This window comes from Arachis hypogaea, chromosome 7, assembly GCF_003086295.3.
Source record: "Arachis hypogaea cultivar Tifrunner chromosome 7, arahy.Tifrunner.gnm2.J5K5, whole genome shotgun sequence".
Lineage (NCBI taxonomy): Eukaryota > Viridiplantae > Streptophyta > Magnoliopsida > Fabales > Fabaceae > Arachis > Arachis hypogaea.
The window spans coordinates 74447160-74465199 of record NC_092042.1 but is presented as its reverse complement, the minus strand read 5'-3'; the positions used below and the strand labels follow the sequence as shown (position 1 = coordinate 74465199).

Below are 18040 nucleotides of genomic sequence, written 5' to 3'. Positions count from 1 at the left end.
ATCTCTCCCATTATAGACATCAAAGCCTCTATAGGCAAGTTTTCAAAAAGAAAATAAATACATAACAAAAGATTTTCAAAATAAGTTCGGAGAGATTCTAAACAAAGTAAAATAGAATCCAACGATCTTCGCCATCTTTCAAATAAACCACAGCTCACTACTGAGCATCTAGACCTGCATCTGAAAAACAAGAGATATATACAGAATGAGAACCCCCGACCCATGGGTTCCCAGTACGGTAAAAGTGCCAAATAAATACAATGCATTATAATAAAAACTCACTAAGCATCCTAAACTTCACTTCATCAAATATTCATCCTTTGTTCTCGCTAATTTATAAATAGGCAACTGTCATAAGGGAATACAAAATCTAATTCATCTTCCTCATACTCCCCAATTTTTTAACTCTCCAACAAATCAGAATCAGAATCATAAACAAAACCATCACCAGCTATTCTGTCTCAGCAATTCTATATCAATACCTCCTATCCTCACCTGGAGCAAGTGAAATCACTTCACTACGTCTACCCAGAGAGCTCAAATCATCTCATTTAATATTCATCATGGTTAATCAATCATCTCATTTATTTCACTTCAACAAGAACAGCCCTCAGCGTCAACCGACACCAGTATGAGGGACCTCTCAATTTTACAAACACAATCAATACAGACAAGTAATACACAATTAAGGTACAAGTAGAACAAATTACATATAGTCAGGTAACATAGCATATATGATATAGCAATCCAAAACACATAGGCAAACCCAAACAAATAAAAAATATGTAAATGACGTATGTCTGCCCTATGGCTGATGATATCATCTGTCGGTTACAAAGCCAACCCGACATGTCCTGGTAGCTAACCATTGGACAGTCCCTGTGAGCGCGCATCCCCAAGCTCAAAGTCATAACCAATAAAATAAAGTATTCATGGGGGAGAGCTCATCCAGAAAGGTCTAAGTATCTGGCCACATCTTACAATGCAGGGTCAACAGAATCTCAGATCTCAACCTAGAGCAATTGGAGCCAACCCACTGCATATACCCAAGGAAATTCGAAACTCAAATAGTTTCACAAATCTTAAATCCGACTCGACTGGTAGCAAGTGGGGGCTAACCACTGTATCTACTCCAGGAGTCTCAAACCAAACCCGGAGCAAGTGGAATCATTCTACTGCATCTAGCTAGGCAGGTATATCTCACCACGTCCGGAGCAAGTGGAATCAATGCCATTGCATCTACCCAGGTAGGTATATCTCAATCAGTATCATATTTAATATCAATCTCTTAATTGTTATCATTCTCATTAACAATCTCATAATCATCATCATTCTCTTTATCAGTCTCATAGTCATCATCATTCTCATCAACAATCTCATCATTATCATCACTCTCGCTAACAATCTCATAATCATTATCATTTTCACGATTCATCACTAATTCTCTTCTTATGTCATGCATAGAACTTACCAAGCTTAAGTCACCGTCCTCTAAACTCATAACCACAATTACCCCTTTTATTCTTTTACTATTCTCACCCTTGATTCAATACCCTAAAACTGGTAAAAAGGTTTTAAGTAAGTATTACAAAAGGTCGCAAGCTTGTCGGGAAGGTAAAATAGTTGAAAACAAAGTTTTCTTTGAAAAATAGGGCAGTGTGCGTACGCATAGGGTTGTGCGTACGCACGCCCAGAAGGATTTTTAAGAAGTGTGCGTACGCATTAGAGGTTTGCATATACACAGGAAATAAAAATTTCCATTCTACTCATTCACACAATGCTTGCGAACGCCCTCAACAGAGTGCACCTTCCAGCGTGTGCATGCGCACAGCTTGCAAAACTTCGTTGGTTGTGTGTGCGCACAGAGCGTGCTAGCGCTCCCAACAGTATACATATTCCTGTGTGTGTGTGCGCACAAGAGTGTGCGTTTGCACGAGTTCATAAATACACAAGATGTGCGTGCGCACACAAACCAGAAATCACAAATTATGCAACACCACAGAATTTAGATTACGGACACCAACTTTCAACGATCATATCTTTCTCTACAAAATTTAGATTTTTACAAAATCTATACCGTTTTAAAGCTCTTTGAAAAATATTTAATTTGATATAAAATCCATCTAATTTCAAAAACTGCAACTCAAGATATGATCCGTCAAAATTGGCCTAAAATTCATTTTTACCAAAAATAATTATTTACCAATTATCCAATGATTCACTAGTCCCAATCATTTTCCAACCAACAAAATGAACCCAAACCAACTTAATTTACCTATTCACACACGACCAATTTCAATCATACTCCTTTTACACATTCCACCTCAATTGCATCTATTTCACATTCTAAAAACCTCATTTTTCATTATTTCATCAATTAATCCCATTTACATACATTGCATACCAACCCTCCATTCAATCTCATACATTATCACACGATACATACATCAACTCACCTTTCTTACCTCTTTTAGCCTCCGGCCCAAAGTTCACAGCCTCAGGCCCAACATCCATTCAATTTAATATAAGAAATTCATTAACATATCATCATTAACCAATTTCTCAATTCCACAACATACCAAACATACCCATTCACACAAAACGCATTCTAAATAATTACTTTCCACATCATAGTATCTATACACATCAATTTCAATCAAGACACACAATCCAAACCTAATCCTTGGGGCATCTAGCCTAAGAATTCATATCACACCACATGGTACTTAAATGTAACTTAAATCGTACCTTTTAGAAGTCAAATTTAAGCTCTCACTTGGAAGTCTCCACCAAAACTCAGCTCCAAGCTCCACCAAATACTTTCACAAGCAAGATTCAAGTTCCAAAAGTGTACCCAATACTCTAATACACACATTACATACATACATCAACTTAGGACTCACTAAATATCATAAATTACAAGGATTAGAGGGCTCCTTACCTTAACCCACAAAATTGGTTGATGGAATTCATCAATGGCTCATACTAGAGCACCCCTAAACAACCAAAGTTACAAGATTTTCTTAAAACCGAAACTAAATTCGAAATACCAAAGGAAAAATGAAACTAGGAAGAGGTCATTGAGAGACTTACCACATTACCTAGATAGAATCGAAGAGGACAAGAAGAGCGATGCGTGGTCGTAAACGGCTCGTCGATTGGAGCTCCGTAGCTCAAGTTATGGTGGTTTGAAGATCAAGAGGGGTTAGAGTTTTCTCTTCTTTCCTCTTCTTTCTATTTTTGGATCTCTCTCACAAATGGGGGAGTTGTGGCTGCTGCATGGCCTTAATAAGGATATATATATATATATATGTTGGGTCTTGGGCCCACTTAGGCCCGGTCCACTTGGTTTAGCCCTTTGGATCAAAACCTTTAAGATTAGAGTTTTAAATCATATTTTAAATATTTCTATCTTTCCAAATTATAAATTCTTATTTCTTAACACTGTTCACTCCTAATTAGTTTCCTCGGCCGTAGTATCGAACAGATCTCAGCCTGTACTGCCGGTCAAATTTTCACTGTGCGGTTTTATGCAGAAAACTATGTTTTCTGACTAAGAAAAATTCACTGAGTCCAAACATCCTATTTAAATCTTCAAATTCTGATTGCTAAATTTTCTAACCATGTTCGATCATATTTAATTTATTATTTAATTAATTATGATTTGACCGAGTTTTACATCCTACCCACCTTATTTAAAATTTTTCCCTCAAAATTTGGTTCATGAAAAGAAAACGAAAATCTTGATCAAATTCTCATTCATGGTTCTCTCAAATTCAACTATCTTTACACCATTTATTTTATTATCTTTTGATATCAGTTACATTACACTTCATCAATATTTGATTAAACTACTCCCGCACCACTCATTCTTCTTTTCTTCAATACGATTTCACGATTTTATTTTTACTCTTTTCAGCCTTCTCGATTAATACTCCTTTCAATTATACTTATAAGCTATGTATTAAAAACCTACCTTGAAAGTTGTACCACCTTATTATCATTGACTTATGACTCAAGTATAAGGATTTGAATATTAGGGTGTTACAAGTTATATGCTAGAAAATCTGTTGCTAGGTGTTGAGGCCTTGGAAGCTTGAGGATAAGTGAATTGGGAGTGTTTCGGGTTGAGCGGGGAATCGGCCAAAGTATGTTTTTGGTTTCCTATATCTAAAGTATAATGTAATGTCAAAACTTAGGCTAGTGACCTTAGGATAGAAATTGAATTTGTGATATTGTTGATTGGTTGAATGAATAGTATTGAGTTTGTGATTATTGGTTTGGAGGGTGAAAATGATGTTATTGTTGATGATGCATGTGAATTATATGTGATGATGATGATTGGTCATCATAGAAGTTGACTTGAAGTTGAAATTGTGTTTGATATGGACAATTGATGTTGTATATTGAATATTGGAAAATTAGAAGTATTGAGTTGGAATTTGATGAAACTAGAGAATTGGTAAGATGATGAGGAATGTGTACTGTATATTGTTGAATTTGAAATATGAGTTGAGAGTGGTTTGATGCTGAATGGCTAAGGTTTGGTTGGTTTTAAAAAGGGTTGGAATTGGTTTGTTTTGAAAATTGAGGTTTGTTTAGTTTTATAAAAATTGTGATTTTTGTCCAACTTTGACGGAGCATAACTTGGTCTCCGGACTCCCGATTTGTGTCAAACCTATTTATAAATAAAATTGGGTTCGAGATGTTTATACCTTTCGAAGAATGGTGAAAAATAATTTAAAACGAAAAAAGTTATACGCGTCGGAAGTTTGGGGATCAAAACTAAAATTCTGCAGAATTTCTTAGTCAAAATTCTGATGAAAAATGGTTGCATGCGTACACATACCCTCGCTATGCATAGGGGGGATTCTGGTTGGCTCCTATGCGTGTGCATACTGATGAACGGATTTTTGTGTGGTTTAGAATTCACAAATGAATCCTCGTTGCAAGTATAGTTCCTAAACCAACAAATAATCCTTTCATACAAAAGATTGTTTGTCACAAGAACAAAACCCTAAAATCTATAAACCGAAGTATTGAACCTCAGGTCGTTCTCCCTAGGAATTGCAATAAAGTGTTCTTGTTATTGGTTATGAGATATTTTGGGATTTTTGAGATTTTAGACAAGAAATATAAATGGCAAAGAAAATAAACTAACAACTAACAAAGCTTTTGGCAAGATATGAGAACTAGAAGTCCTATCCTAGTTATCCTCCTCAATTGTGACCACAAATTGTTCATTACTACCACTTAGTTAACCTCTAACCATGGGAGAAAGTCAAGTGGATGAATTAACTTGATTCCACAAGTCCTAGCCAACTCCCAAGGGAAAGACTAGCTTTAGTGGTATCCAAATTAATTAGCAACTTCTAATTATCAATCAACAAAGAAATTAAATAACTCAAGCGTCACCAATTACTCTACCTAGGCCAAAAGGAATAAAATCTATACTAAAATCCAACCAAGCATTTTATCAAACACTTGGAAGGCACAAAGGAAAAGCATAGTAAATTAATAACAATAGTAGAATCTAACAACAATTGAATTTAAGAAATCAACAACAACAATAAAAAAGAACACAATTATTATGAATTGCCTCAAATGAAATTGGAAGAAAATGGAAGTAACAAGAGTAGATCTACAACAAAGCATAGAAACAACACAAAGGAAATTACAACAAAAGAATAGAAGAATGGTGAATGTAACAACAAGGAATTGAAGAGTAGAAGTAGAATAAGGCATGAATTAAAACCTAGATCTAAGAACTAAACATAATCATAATCCTAGAGAGAAGTGAGAGCTTCTCTCTCTAAAACTAACTCTAAACTAATCCTAATGTGAACGAATGAGCTCAAGATGTCAATTCCTTTCACTCCTTGATCCTTTAAAGCACTTCTGGCGCCAAAGTTGGTTGCAACTGGGCCCCACAGCTTTTCAAAAATTGCTGGGCACGTTTTCTATTTAAAAATCACATGTGACCAACGACGCGTGCGCGTACAGTGCGCGTGCGCGTCCCTTGAGTTTCCGCAATCCACGCGTGCGCGACTAGTGCGTGTGCGCGTGGATGAGTGTGTCCAAATCTTTGGCTTTTTTCATGTGTTCTCCACTTTGCATGATTTTCTCGCCATCCATTTGATCCATTCCTAGCCCTTTTCAATCTAAATTCACTAACAAACATATCAAGGCATCTAGTGGAATCAAAGGTGAATTAAAATCATCAATTTAAAGGTCTAAAAGCATGTTTTCACATTTAAGCACAAATTAAGAGAGAATCACAAAACCATGCCATTTCATTGAATAAATGTGGGTAGAAGGTGATAAAATCCCCTAAAATCAATACAAGATAAACCCTACAAATGGAGTTTATCACATACATGTGAATGCGTACCCATAGTGCCCTAGAAACTGATTTTTTTGCGTACGTATACATTTGCCATACGCATGCGTTCTATTCTGTCCAGTACGTATGCGTACGCGGATAGATGGTTACGTATGCATATTGGCCCAAAAGAGACCTATGCGTATACATACCTCTTACATGCATACGCATAGCCCTGTTTTTCAACAACTATGAGTTTTATATTTTTAAACCAGATTTTAAAACCTCTAAACCTCCATTTTCATCCTTTTAGTCCTAAATCTTTATAGTATTCCTAGTAGTAAGAAGAAGCTAGGAAATGTGGTAGCTTGAGGATGAAGTAGGGGAAAAGTTAATGATGAATTATGATTAATGACGATTGTATGAGTTGCTGAGGGTGATGGTGGAAGTGTGGTGTATGTCGTAAGCCGAAATGCTATATTTGATAATGATTTATGGCTGGTTATGGATTATGTTATGAGCCGGATAGCTACGATAAATATTTATTTATGGCTAATAATGAGTATATAAATTTGGATGACTGTTTTATCTCGAGTCCTCTTTCTCGAAAGTGTGACCCCAGAGAGATGATGGAAGGTGAGGATTCCCTTCCTTGTTCCTCCTGGTATTGTGAAATCGCCTCGAGTGAGATGGTGATAGGTTAGGATCCCCTCCTTAGTTCCTCTTGGATATATGAGAACGTACCTCCTAGGTAGATGCAAGGGTCGTAGTTTTGCCCCACTTGCTCCAGATTGGATAGTATAGAGACTCCCTGGGTAGACGCAAGGGTTGTGGCGTCGCCCCGCTTACTCTGGGTTATGATGAGTTATGTATAAAAAGTACAATTATATGATGTATAAGTGATGATATTGCCATGATGAATGATTATGGAATGTTGATGAATGAATATTAAATGACTATCTGAGATACGAATTTTTCTGGGTGAAAGCAGTGGCTAGCCACCACGTGCTCCAGGTTAAGACTCGATACTCTACTGACCCTATGTCGTAAGTGTGGCTGGACACTGTGAAAGTTCCGGATGAGCTCGCCCCCGTGGATAAACACCAGTGTGGGTGTTGTATATATATATATATATATATATATATATATATATATATATATATATATATATATATATATATATATATATATATATATAATTATGATTGAGAATTACTCGAGTTGGGGATGCACGATAGAGGGATGGTCCAATGGTTAGCTACCAGGACTTGTCGTGTTGGCTTTATAACCGACAGATGAGACTCATCAGCCACTAGGACAGGCATGCATCATATGCATCTATATGTCTTGTTTGGATTGCCTAAGTGATTGCATAACTAATTGCTACTTGATTATCTGCTATATTTGGATCCTAGTTATGATTTCTCTATTTGTAATAATTGTGTTTGTTGCATTTGGTTCCGGTGGTGCCTGGAAGGTTTGGAGGAGTTGGAAAGGGGAGTTTTAGATAGACCGAAGACCTTTAGCCAGTTGCCTCTTACTTTTTCCATGGTTTAGGTTTATAAGATTTAATTATTTGTTGGAAGTTCTAGGATTGCCTCTAACTTTCCCAGGATATTATATGTTAGATATGTAGGCACTGTTACCATGCTGAGAACTTTTGGTTCTCACCCATGCGAATTTTGTGGTTTTCAGATGCAAGACAGGCGGCACCTCACTGAAGGATGCTGGAAGCTTCTGACTAGCGAAGATCCTGGCCCTTTGAGTTTTATTTTGGTTATATGTATTCACTTAGATGCTTAGTATCTCCACTGTTTATGTATATATACTGTGTTATCTCCTCTTAGAGGTTACTTTGGAGACTCTGGTTCTATAAGTCTGTATTTTGGGTTTTCTTTTGGGCCTTACCTATATATATGTATAACTATGTGCTCGAGCCGGTTATCTTCGCGAACCGAGACTTAGGCTTTGTTATCTGTATTTTGGCAATCTATTGTACATATATCAGTGTTAGCTTACCTTATCTTCTTCGCTTGCTTTGTCGCTTCGTGAGTGTTGTACTTTTCAATTTAACGGTTTTGTTTTATCCTTTTTTTTTCAAAGGCTCCTAGTAAAAATCTTTTTCACTATTATATTATATTTATAAATTTTATTTATATAGGCCGTAATGCCACACCACCTCTCTTTTACGACTTAAGTGTAAAGTTCTGTGTGATAGGGCGTTACATGCACGATTGGACAGCAACAACAACGCCGCGTGGAAATGGGACGAGACAGCAGAAGTGGCATTGCAGGAGACGTGCGCGAGACAGCAGCATTGTTGCGTCACTAACGAAACTTCTTGGAGGCAACGGTAATACAGACGATTGGAGAAAAGGACGCGCATCTCGGGCGAGAGCAGCTTTAATCAGCAGCGATAATGCACTATTGTGGCGAAAAAATGAATAATTGAATGACAGAATATTGACACAATGACAGAAAAAAATGACTTATTATGAATGTGTTTTTTATAGAATTATATGGACTAATCCTAATTATTTAAATTTAAAATCTAATTTTAATTTTTAAAATTAATTGATTAGCCTATTATTTTTGTTGGCTAAAATGTGTTTTTCCCTATACTTTTTCAAAGGAATAAGACAATTGAGATTTGGCCCCAAAGGTTTTGGACAAAACAATACTTTTATATTTCTCCCCTTTGGAACAATTAATTCTTAATAAATTAATATCTGGTCCCCATTATTGAATTATTAAGTGATGGCGGGACACCACCATAGGTTTTATTAGTAGAACCCAAACCACCATGGTGATGAGGCATTTTCAGCCGACAAATCAGTTGCTAACCTGGTTTGATGCTTTCTTAAAACAAGATACTAAACATAGAAAATGAAATTAAATATTAGATATTATTAGCCCGCATTATATAAATAATGGGTATTTTTAATAATCATTAGGCAATATGTAAATTAAATCGTCAAATAATCATTATGCTCTTCCTTCTATTTCATTAGCCAATGTAATATGTGAATTCAACAAAAATAATTAGCCATTAGTATATATAAAGATGAGCATCAATCCTTTTATATTAGTTGTTTATTGCACGAAACTTTCATGTTGAAACCGATCTAAATTTAATGTTATCTATTTTAAAGAATTATAATGTTTAATAACAAAAACAATTAATAAAAAATAGCTAAAATTTATATTAAATTCTTCTCATAGTACAAAAAATAATTCAAAATCGTTAAAAATATTGTCAGATTTTTTCAATAATATTATTTTCGAAATTTTCGTCAATTTTTTATACGATAACACATCAATAAAAAAGGTTATGATTCTCACTATCAAATAAAATAATCCTTCACAAAGTGTAACACTGTTTCACGCAAAAAATATTTAAAATGACACGAATCATGCTGTCAAATTTACTATAAAATAATTTGACGAAAATATTTGACCAAAAAATTATGTTGGACATTATCTGTATTCGAGTGGTAATCAAAAGACAGGATTTTATCATTTGAAATTTGAATTACCGTCAGAATTTACTATTAGTCACGGCCTCCTCCTTCCGCCCACCCCCTCCTTTCACTCTTTAGTTTTTACATTCTAAAACACCAAACTCGCCCTCCCAAACCCAATAATCACCTTCCTGCTTCAACTAACCACTCTTTCCCAAAAACCCCCAAATCTGCCACTGTTCACATTATTCCACCCTCTGTAGCCACCGCACCACCTCTCCACCCTTAAATTCTTATCATTATGTTTGCAGTCCTTATAATTAATTAGAGTATGATAAAATATACCATATTTTTCCTTAAACTGAACTAATTATTATATTTTCAAGCGCTGCTACAGATATCAAAGATCGAGAAGAACTGGTTGAATATAATTTTCTATTTAATTCCTTACAGGATTTGAAATTCCAAAATGCGCCACTGTAGTTGTGGTCGCCATATTACTATAGTATGTGACTAGCTATTACATATATCAGTTCAACATAGTAGCTATCTAAAACCGGAGCTTAATTAAAATCATGACTACATGCAATGAAGAACAACATTATTGAAGCAGCAATATTCCACTTATTATTGTGAAAACCATCGTTTAGTTATCTTCATATAAAATTAATAGTTGAAGATCGTTAAATGATAATCTAATTAAATATGGAAAAGTATAAAAAAACAATAAATTTAGTGAACAATATAATGTAGTCATATATGCATATAGTAATCTCCCTTTTTTATTTGTGATTTCTGCAGGGGTGTAATGTGTTTTTACTTTATTTGATCAATTTTAAAGATTATTGTTTATATTGTTTACGAAAGTCATTATTTATCTACCAAAATCAATTAAATATGTATATCAATCATTTAATAGGTTTTAACTATCAGTTTTACACATAGACAACCGATATAAGTTTTTATCTCAACCTATTATAAAGACAAGGGATAGAGATATACATACAATTTTTATCAACCATGCTATGTGAATACTAAAATTAGCTATTAAAATTAGTCATTAGTATAAAATATTTGTTAAAATATAAATATACACTAAAATTAAATTAAATCACACATATATTTATATATAAATACATTCATGACTAATTTTAATCACTGATTTTAATATACTAATAGCATTTTTGAATCTTTATATATTCCCAAAAGAAAAATGAAAGAAAACACAAGTATATGTATTCATAAAGAAATTGAATTAATCAATCAAATAAGTTCATACGTGTATTCATCTATTGGTCAAGTTAGTTTCTTTTATTTCTCTCCGGAAACAATACAGTTTATTTAGATGGGTAATGGGTTCAACAACAAAAGTCAACCAGCTAAATTAAAGAAGTCAACAGATATGTCTAAGTTCAATTAATGAACATACATTTATAAAATTACGTACAAATCATAATATACTACACAAAAGTTCTCAGCAGAAAGAACTCAAACACGAATTAATAAATAATAATCTTTGTAAAATAGATGTTATTTACTCGGACAAAATGTCGTTTATGGGTGGCATCTGACTAAACAACCTATCAAACTCCTTAAACGACATATCTCTAATCAAAAACTGGTTTACAAAACCATTATTATTATTGTTACCTGCTGATGAAGAAGAATCAGGCACATGAACATGATTATTATTATTATTATTATTATTGTAATAATTCTTCCTTTGATGATGATGATGATGGTGATCTCTCAGCTTATCAAGACGAGGTTTCCCATAATCATCAGAAGAGTCTTTACCAGTTAGCTTCTGAACCACAGATTTGAAGCTTGTAGCATCAGTTTCCACATATTGCGTGTTTATAATCACAACCTTCACTGGACCTTTGTTGCTTCCACTGCCATAACCAGACATTGTTCAACAAAATATTATAATTTGAAATAATAAAAAGAAAAACTAAAAGAAGAAAAACCCAGAAGCTTTCTCTAGCTAGATGATTTTTATTCCTTCTTCTTTTGGGATTGAAAAGGGCTTAATTTAATTGGGTTATTGACGTGGGATATTTATATTATTCGATTCAGCAAGGTTTGGCTTTTTCCGCGTTTATTAAATTAATTTTTGTGGTTAATGGATTGTGGGGTTTGGTTTGACGGCTTGAAGTTATATAGATGAAATAAGTTGACCGCTGCTGTTTTTATGTTTTTATGTGAAATTTAATTAATGAGAAAGAAAGTTTCCAATTTTAAAAATAAAGCTATGATATTGAAGGTTGATATAGTCAACCCTCACAATTCGCAATTGCAAGCCAATAATTATAAGCCAGAAGAACCACTATGCTAATTTATATACTTGTTATCGTGATATGGATATGGATGTCCATTTAATAATGTATAACTTTTTTTCATAATATAAACTGCTAAATTTTTTAATGATGGCAGATTCAGATTATCAAGAAAAATTAAATTTAATAAAAGTTAAAAAAATAAGTTATATATGTATAGATAGAGAGAAACAAGGTTTGAAATAACACATATACAAAAATAATAAAATATTTTTTATATATATATACGTTCTAATATGCGAAAGAATAAATTATCAAAAAATATATGAATTATCTTTATTATATTAAGATAATAATATTAGAGAATATTAATATTAAAATTTTTTATTTATATTTTTTATTTTATATTTATTTTATTTATTTATTTATTTATTTTACAATATATTATTAGTACAAAATTTTGATCTAAATTTAGGAAAACACAGATAATAAATTATTAAGTTAAATTTTTCTCATCTTAAATTTAATGCTCTTGATTTATTTAAAAATAACTACTTATCATAGATATTAGATGTCAAAATTCATCTTGATTCAATAAATCTTAGAGATACCATTAAAACTAAAAATAAAGTATTCCAGAAGGATAAAGTCAAAGTCATAATCTTTTTTCATCGTCATATTGACGAAGGATTGAAACATGAATATCTTACTAAAAGATCTTGCAAATCTGTTGAAGAACCTTGAAAAAAGGTATAATTATCAAAAGACAGTGATACTTCTTCAAGCTCAATATGAGTGAACACACTTGCATCTACAGAATTTTAAATCTATAAATGAATACAATTCAACAATGTTTCGAATTATCTCACGAATAAAATTATGTGGAGAAAAGATAACTGATAATGACATGTTACTTTCTCGATCTTCCATGTCTTGAATGTGCTCCTGCAGTGGTAGTATCGAGAAAAAGAATTTAAAAAATATTTGAGCTAATTTCTTACTTTCTTGTTGTTGGACGTAACAATGAATTGCTTTTAAAAAAAAATAAAGCACCCCCAATTGATGTTGCCCCATTTTTTGAAGCAAAATGTGGTAAATAATAACTTCATAATAGATAAATGGTAAGGTTTTAATAACAAGAAAAATTATGGAATAAAAAAATTTATTTTTAGAAGGGTTCTCACCAGAAGTGAGATAAAAAAAAGAAATAATGATGAGTAAAGTAAATCAACCGAGAATAAATATTTTCGTTATGGTGGAAAGAGCCATTGGTCACGTACCTTTTGTACCCCAAGGCACTTGGTTGATCTTTATCAAGCATCTTTGAAAAAAGATAATAACGGAAAGGAGACAAATTTTGTTTCAAAGGATGTTGCTGAAAATTACACCACTCATTATGAAGTATCTAATTTCTTTGACAATCTTGAAGAAAATATTAGTCATTTGATCAATGAATAAAAAATTTAATATTTGAGTTTGTTAAGTACTTATATCAATATATAATGTAAAAAATTTCTTGTAAAATTTAATCTCTTATGTATTTGAATTTTTGGTATGATGTATATAAATAATGTTTAATAAAATATTGATGTTTATGTTTAAAGATTTTAAAATCATTAAATGTGTCAAATTTTAAAATAATAATAATAATAATAATAATAATAATAATAATAATAATAATAATAAAATTTTTAGTATATGTACTATTTTTATGTACAGTGCTACTTAGACAAACTATTACAATTAGGAATACAATTATTGCACATGCACATATATACTTATTTTATATTATGATCTTATTATTATTTGTCTTTGAAGAAACTAACAAAGACATATAACAAAGATATTTGTTATGCGGATAGTACAACTTTACATACTATTCTCAAAAGTAATATATTTTACTTATTTTGTACTAAAAGAAAAATGTGTTAATATCATTATTGGTTCAGGTAATGTGATAGAATGTTCCGGAAGAGTTATAATTTTATTTTTCGGAGGAACAAAATTCATAATAAATAATGCACTATTGTCTTCTAAATCTCTAAGGAATTTGTTGAGTTTAAAGATATTCGCCGAAATGGATATCATATTGAAACCATGAATGAGAGAAATTATGAGTACTTATATATCACAACTCATGATTTAAATAAAAAGGTTATATTAAAAAAGTTATCCTCACTTTTATCTAAGTTATATTACACTAAAATCAGTGTAATTGAATCATATGCTATTGTAAACCAATAGTTTACTTGTCCATATGAATTCATAATTTGACATGATTGATTGGACATCCTAAAACAACCATGATGTAGAAAATTATTAAAAATTTTCATGAACATTCATTAAAGAGTCAAAGAATTCTTCAATCTAGTAAATTTTGTTGTACTGCATGTTCTTAGGGTAAGTTGATTGTAAGGCCATTACCAGTAAAAATTAGATTTGAGTCCCCTGAAATTTTAGAAATAATTCAAGGAGATATACGTAGACCAATTCATCCACCATATGAATCTTTTAGATACTTTATGATCCTAATAGATCATCTTCGAGATGATCACATGTGTACTTATGGTTTTCTCGCAACCTAGTATTTGCGACATTACTTGCCCAAATTATTCGAATAAAAGCACATTTTTTAGAAAATTCAATCAAAGAAATTTGCCTTGACAATGTTGGTGAATTCAATTCTTAAGCCCTTGATGCTTATTGTATGGCTAACAGAATAAGTGTTGAACATCCAATAGCTCATGTTCCCAAATCTCTCTATTTTTGCGTGGGGCATGCAATTTTATATGCCGCAGCACTTATTTGTTTAAAGCCAATAAATTACCATCAATTCTCTTTTTTACAATTAGTTTTTGGTCAGCAGTCAATTTTTTTCGTTTTAGAATATTTGAATGTGCGATATATGTTCCAATTGCCCCACCTTCTCGCACTAAAATGGGACCCCAAAAAAATTAAAAATTTATGTGGAATATGATTCTTCCTCTATAGTATCTTGAGATACAAATAGAGAATGTATTTACAGTCCGATTTGTAGATTGTTATTTTGATGAATCAATATTTTCAGCATTCGGAAGAGAGAATAAGCCATTTGAGAAAGAACTTAATTGAAATGTATTATCATTAATATATGTAGACCCACAATCAGGACAACATAAATTAAAAGTTCAAAGCATTATACATTTGCAAAGAATAGCAAATGAATTATCTGATGTATTTTCTGATATAAAGAGGATAACCAAATCCTACATGTCAGCTGAAAATACTCCAATTTAAATTGATGTTCCAATTAGACAAATAACTACTAAAACAAGTACACGCCAAAAATATAGTAGACCAATTAATTCTGAAAATAAAAATTCACGAAAAAGAAGAGATGCATTTGATATTACCAAGACAAATGGTACTTCTATTGAAAAAGATAAAGACATAGAAAAGACACCAACAAGTATCCAAAATTCTGATATAGTTTTGACGTTAGAAGATGTTTAAGTACCTGAAAATTGGAAAAATGATAGGATTTCGATAAATTATGTCTTTACAGGAGAAAAATAGAACCGAAATAAAATAATTGTCAATAAAATATTTGCATATAAAATGACATTACACATCATTCATGAAAGTAAGGATCTTGAGCCAAGAATAGTCGAAGAATGTCGAAAAAGGAATGATTGAGCAAAATGGAAAGAAGTTATGAAGGTTGAGTTAGACTTGTAAAATGTGAAGTTTTTGGATCTGTAGTCTGTACACCATAAGATGTAAAATCTGTTGGATATAGATGTGTATTTGTGAAATAACAAAATGAGAAAAATAAAGTTGTAGACTACAAAACTCGACTTATGGCACAAGATTTTTCACAAAGAGTCAGGATAGATTATGACAAAATATTTTTTTTGCAGTAGATGCAATAACATTTATTTGATCAATTTATCTGCATACCATAAACTACATGTATCTAATGGATGTGGTAACAACTTATTTATACAGATAATTAGATCGTGATATTCATATGAAAATCTCTGAATGACTAAAGATATCTAAACCATCTAATGAATATTCACAGGGGGCTATACTTAGTCAAATTGCAAATATTTTTATATGATCTAAAACAATTTGGACAAATGTGGTATAATCATCTTACTGGGTATCTGGTCAAAAATGGATTCAAGAGTGATGATATCTGCCCATGTATTTTATAAAAAAATCTGTATTTGAATTCATTATAATAGCTATATACATTGATAATTTAAATATTATTGGAACCCCTGAAGAGATTATTCCAACAACTATAAAAGCTCTAAAAAAAGAGTTTGAGATGAAAGATTTTGAAAAGACTAAATTTTGTCTCGACCTGCAAATTGAGCATACAAATAATGTGATCTTTATTCATAAAAAAATATACATAAAAAAGATCTTGAAGAGATTTTATATGGATAAGTCATATCCATTAAGTATCCGGTGATCGTAAAGTCTTTGGATGTAGAAAAGGATCAATTCTGACTTAAAAAAAATGAAGATATCCTTGATCTTGAAGTACTATATCTTAGTGCTATTGGAGTACTAATGTATCTTATTAATAATACACGACCTGACATATCATTTATTGTAAATTTACTCGCAAGGTATGTTCCTCTCCAACCAAAAGACATTGGAATGAAATTAAATAAAATTTTCGATATCTTCATGGAACAATTGATATGGAACTATTTTATCCATACGAATCCAATTCATAATTAGTTGGCTATGCAGATGCAATATACTTGTCTGATCTACACAATAGAAGATCTCAAATAGGATAACTATTCACATATGATAATACAGTTATATCATGGAGGCCTACAAAATAGGCAATAGCAGCAACATCCTCTAATCCTGCTGAAATACTAGCGATAAATAAAGTAAGTCACGAGTGTTTTTGGCTCAAGAGTTTAATCCAATATATTCTATCATCATGTAGACTAACTGATAGGAAAATAGCTTCAACTATTCTATTTGAAGATAATATAGCATGCACTGCTCAACTTAAAGGTGGATACATCAAAGGTGATAAAATAAACCATATTTCTCCGCAAATTCTTCTTCACTCGTGATCTTCAAAATTAATTTTAGTAGAGAGGAAGGAGGACAACGACCCCAAACTTCAATCGTTTCTTATAAATTGTATAAATTTTAGTTTAATCTTTTTTAAAATTCTTATTGAAGTCCTTTTTATTTTGAAATTAATTTTTTATCACTCTTTAAACTTTAACCTAACTTCGTTTCTGGTCATGATCTAATGGATAGATTATTATTTGTGCTGTAGTGTTGCAAGAACGCTGTTTGCCTTTTTTCTTTTATTTCGTTTATTTATTAGTTTTCAATATGTATATAACGATCTAAGGAAGAAGAGAGGTAAATCATAATCTAGAACCATTTTTTAAAACATCAGTGTCACATCAAATTTTACAATAAATAAAAACTATATACTGTAAAGAATTTTGTATCCAACATTTTTATTCTTAAAATTTTTTTATTATATTATTTTTAAATTTTATAAAAATAAGATATATAAGTCTTTCTGTTATATTTTTAAAGATTTGTTTGTCTAAGCAAAAATAATAGATTTGATTAAGATAAAAATTTATATATTTTATTTTTGTAAAGTTTAAAAACCTTAATGTAACAAAAAAATTTTTAAATATAAAAATTTGGATAGATAAATTCTTTCCTCATGTAAGAACTTTTTTTTTTTTGACTACGTGTGAATTATTTATATAAGTATTTTTATTGATTTATACTGAAATTTATTTTTTTATCAACAAAAATTGAATTTCAAATTTTTAGATCATAAAAATTCTGATAGAATTGATGTCATTGAATTATTTCTCTCAAAAATTAATTATTGATAAAAAAGATACATAAATACTTATATATATTTAAAAAAATTAAATAACAATAATAACGAAAAAAAAAAGAAATGAACCCGCAATTCGGCTTTT

General features: G+C 31.6%; 1 protein-coding gene across 1 annotated transcript; it reads right to left on the bottom strand.

Annotated features, from left to right (window-relative positions):
- Nucleotides 1-11317: 11317 nt before the first annotated feature.
- LOC112701601 (VQ motif-containing protein 1-like) lies at nt 11318-11695 on the bottom strand. The gene is made up of 2 exons (XM_025752342.1): nt 11548-11695; nt 11318-11433 (listed from the first exon to the last, which is right to left on the bottom strand). The coding sequence occupies exons 1-2, from the start codon at nt 11693-11695 to the stop codon at nt 11318-11320; spliced, it is 264 nt and encodes an 87-aa protein (XP_025608127.1).
- Nucleotides 11696-18040: the final 6345 nt, after the last annotated feature.

Excerpts from the sequence above, each read along its gene's own strand:
- LOC112701601 (XM_025752342.1), bottom strand. The coding sequence starts at position 11,695 with ATGTCTGGTTATGGCAGTGGAAGCAACAAAGGTCCAGTGAAGGTTGTG. Across the intron at positions 11,434-11,547 it reads TGATGATTATGGGAAACCTC|GTAACAATAATAATAATGGT; the intron begins GTCTTGATAAGC and ends CTTCATCAGCAG.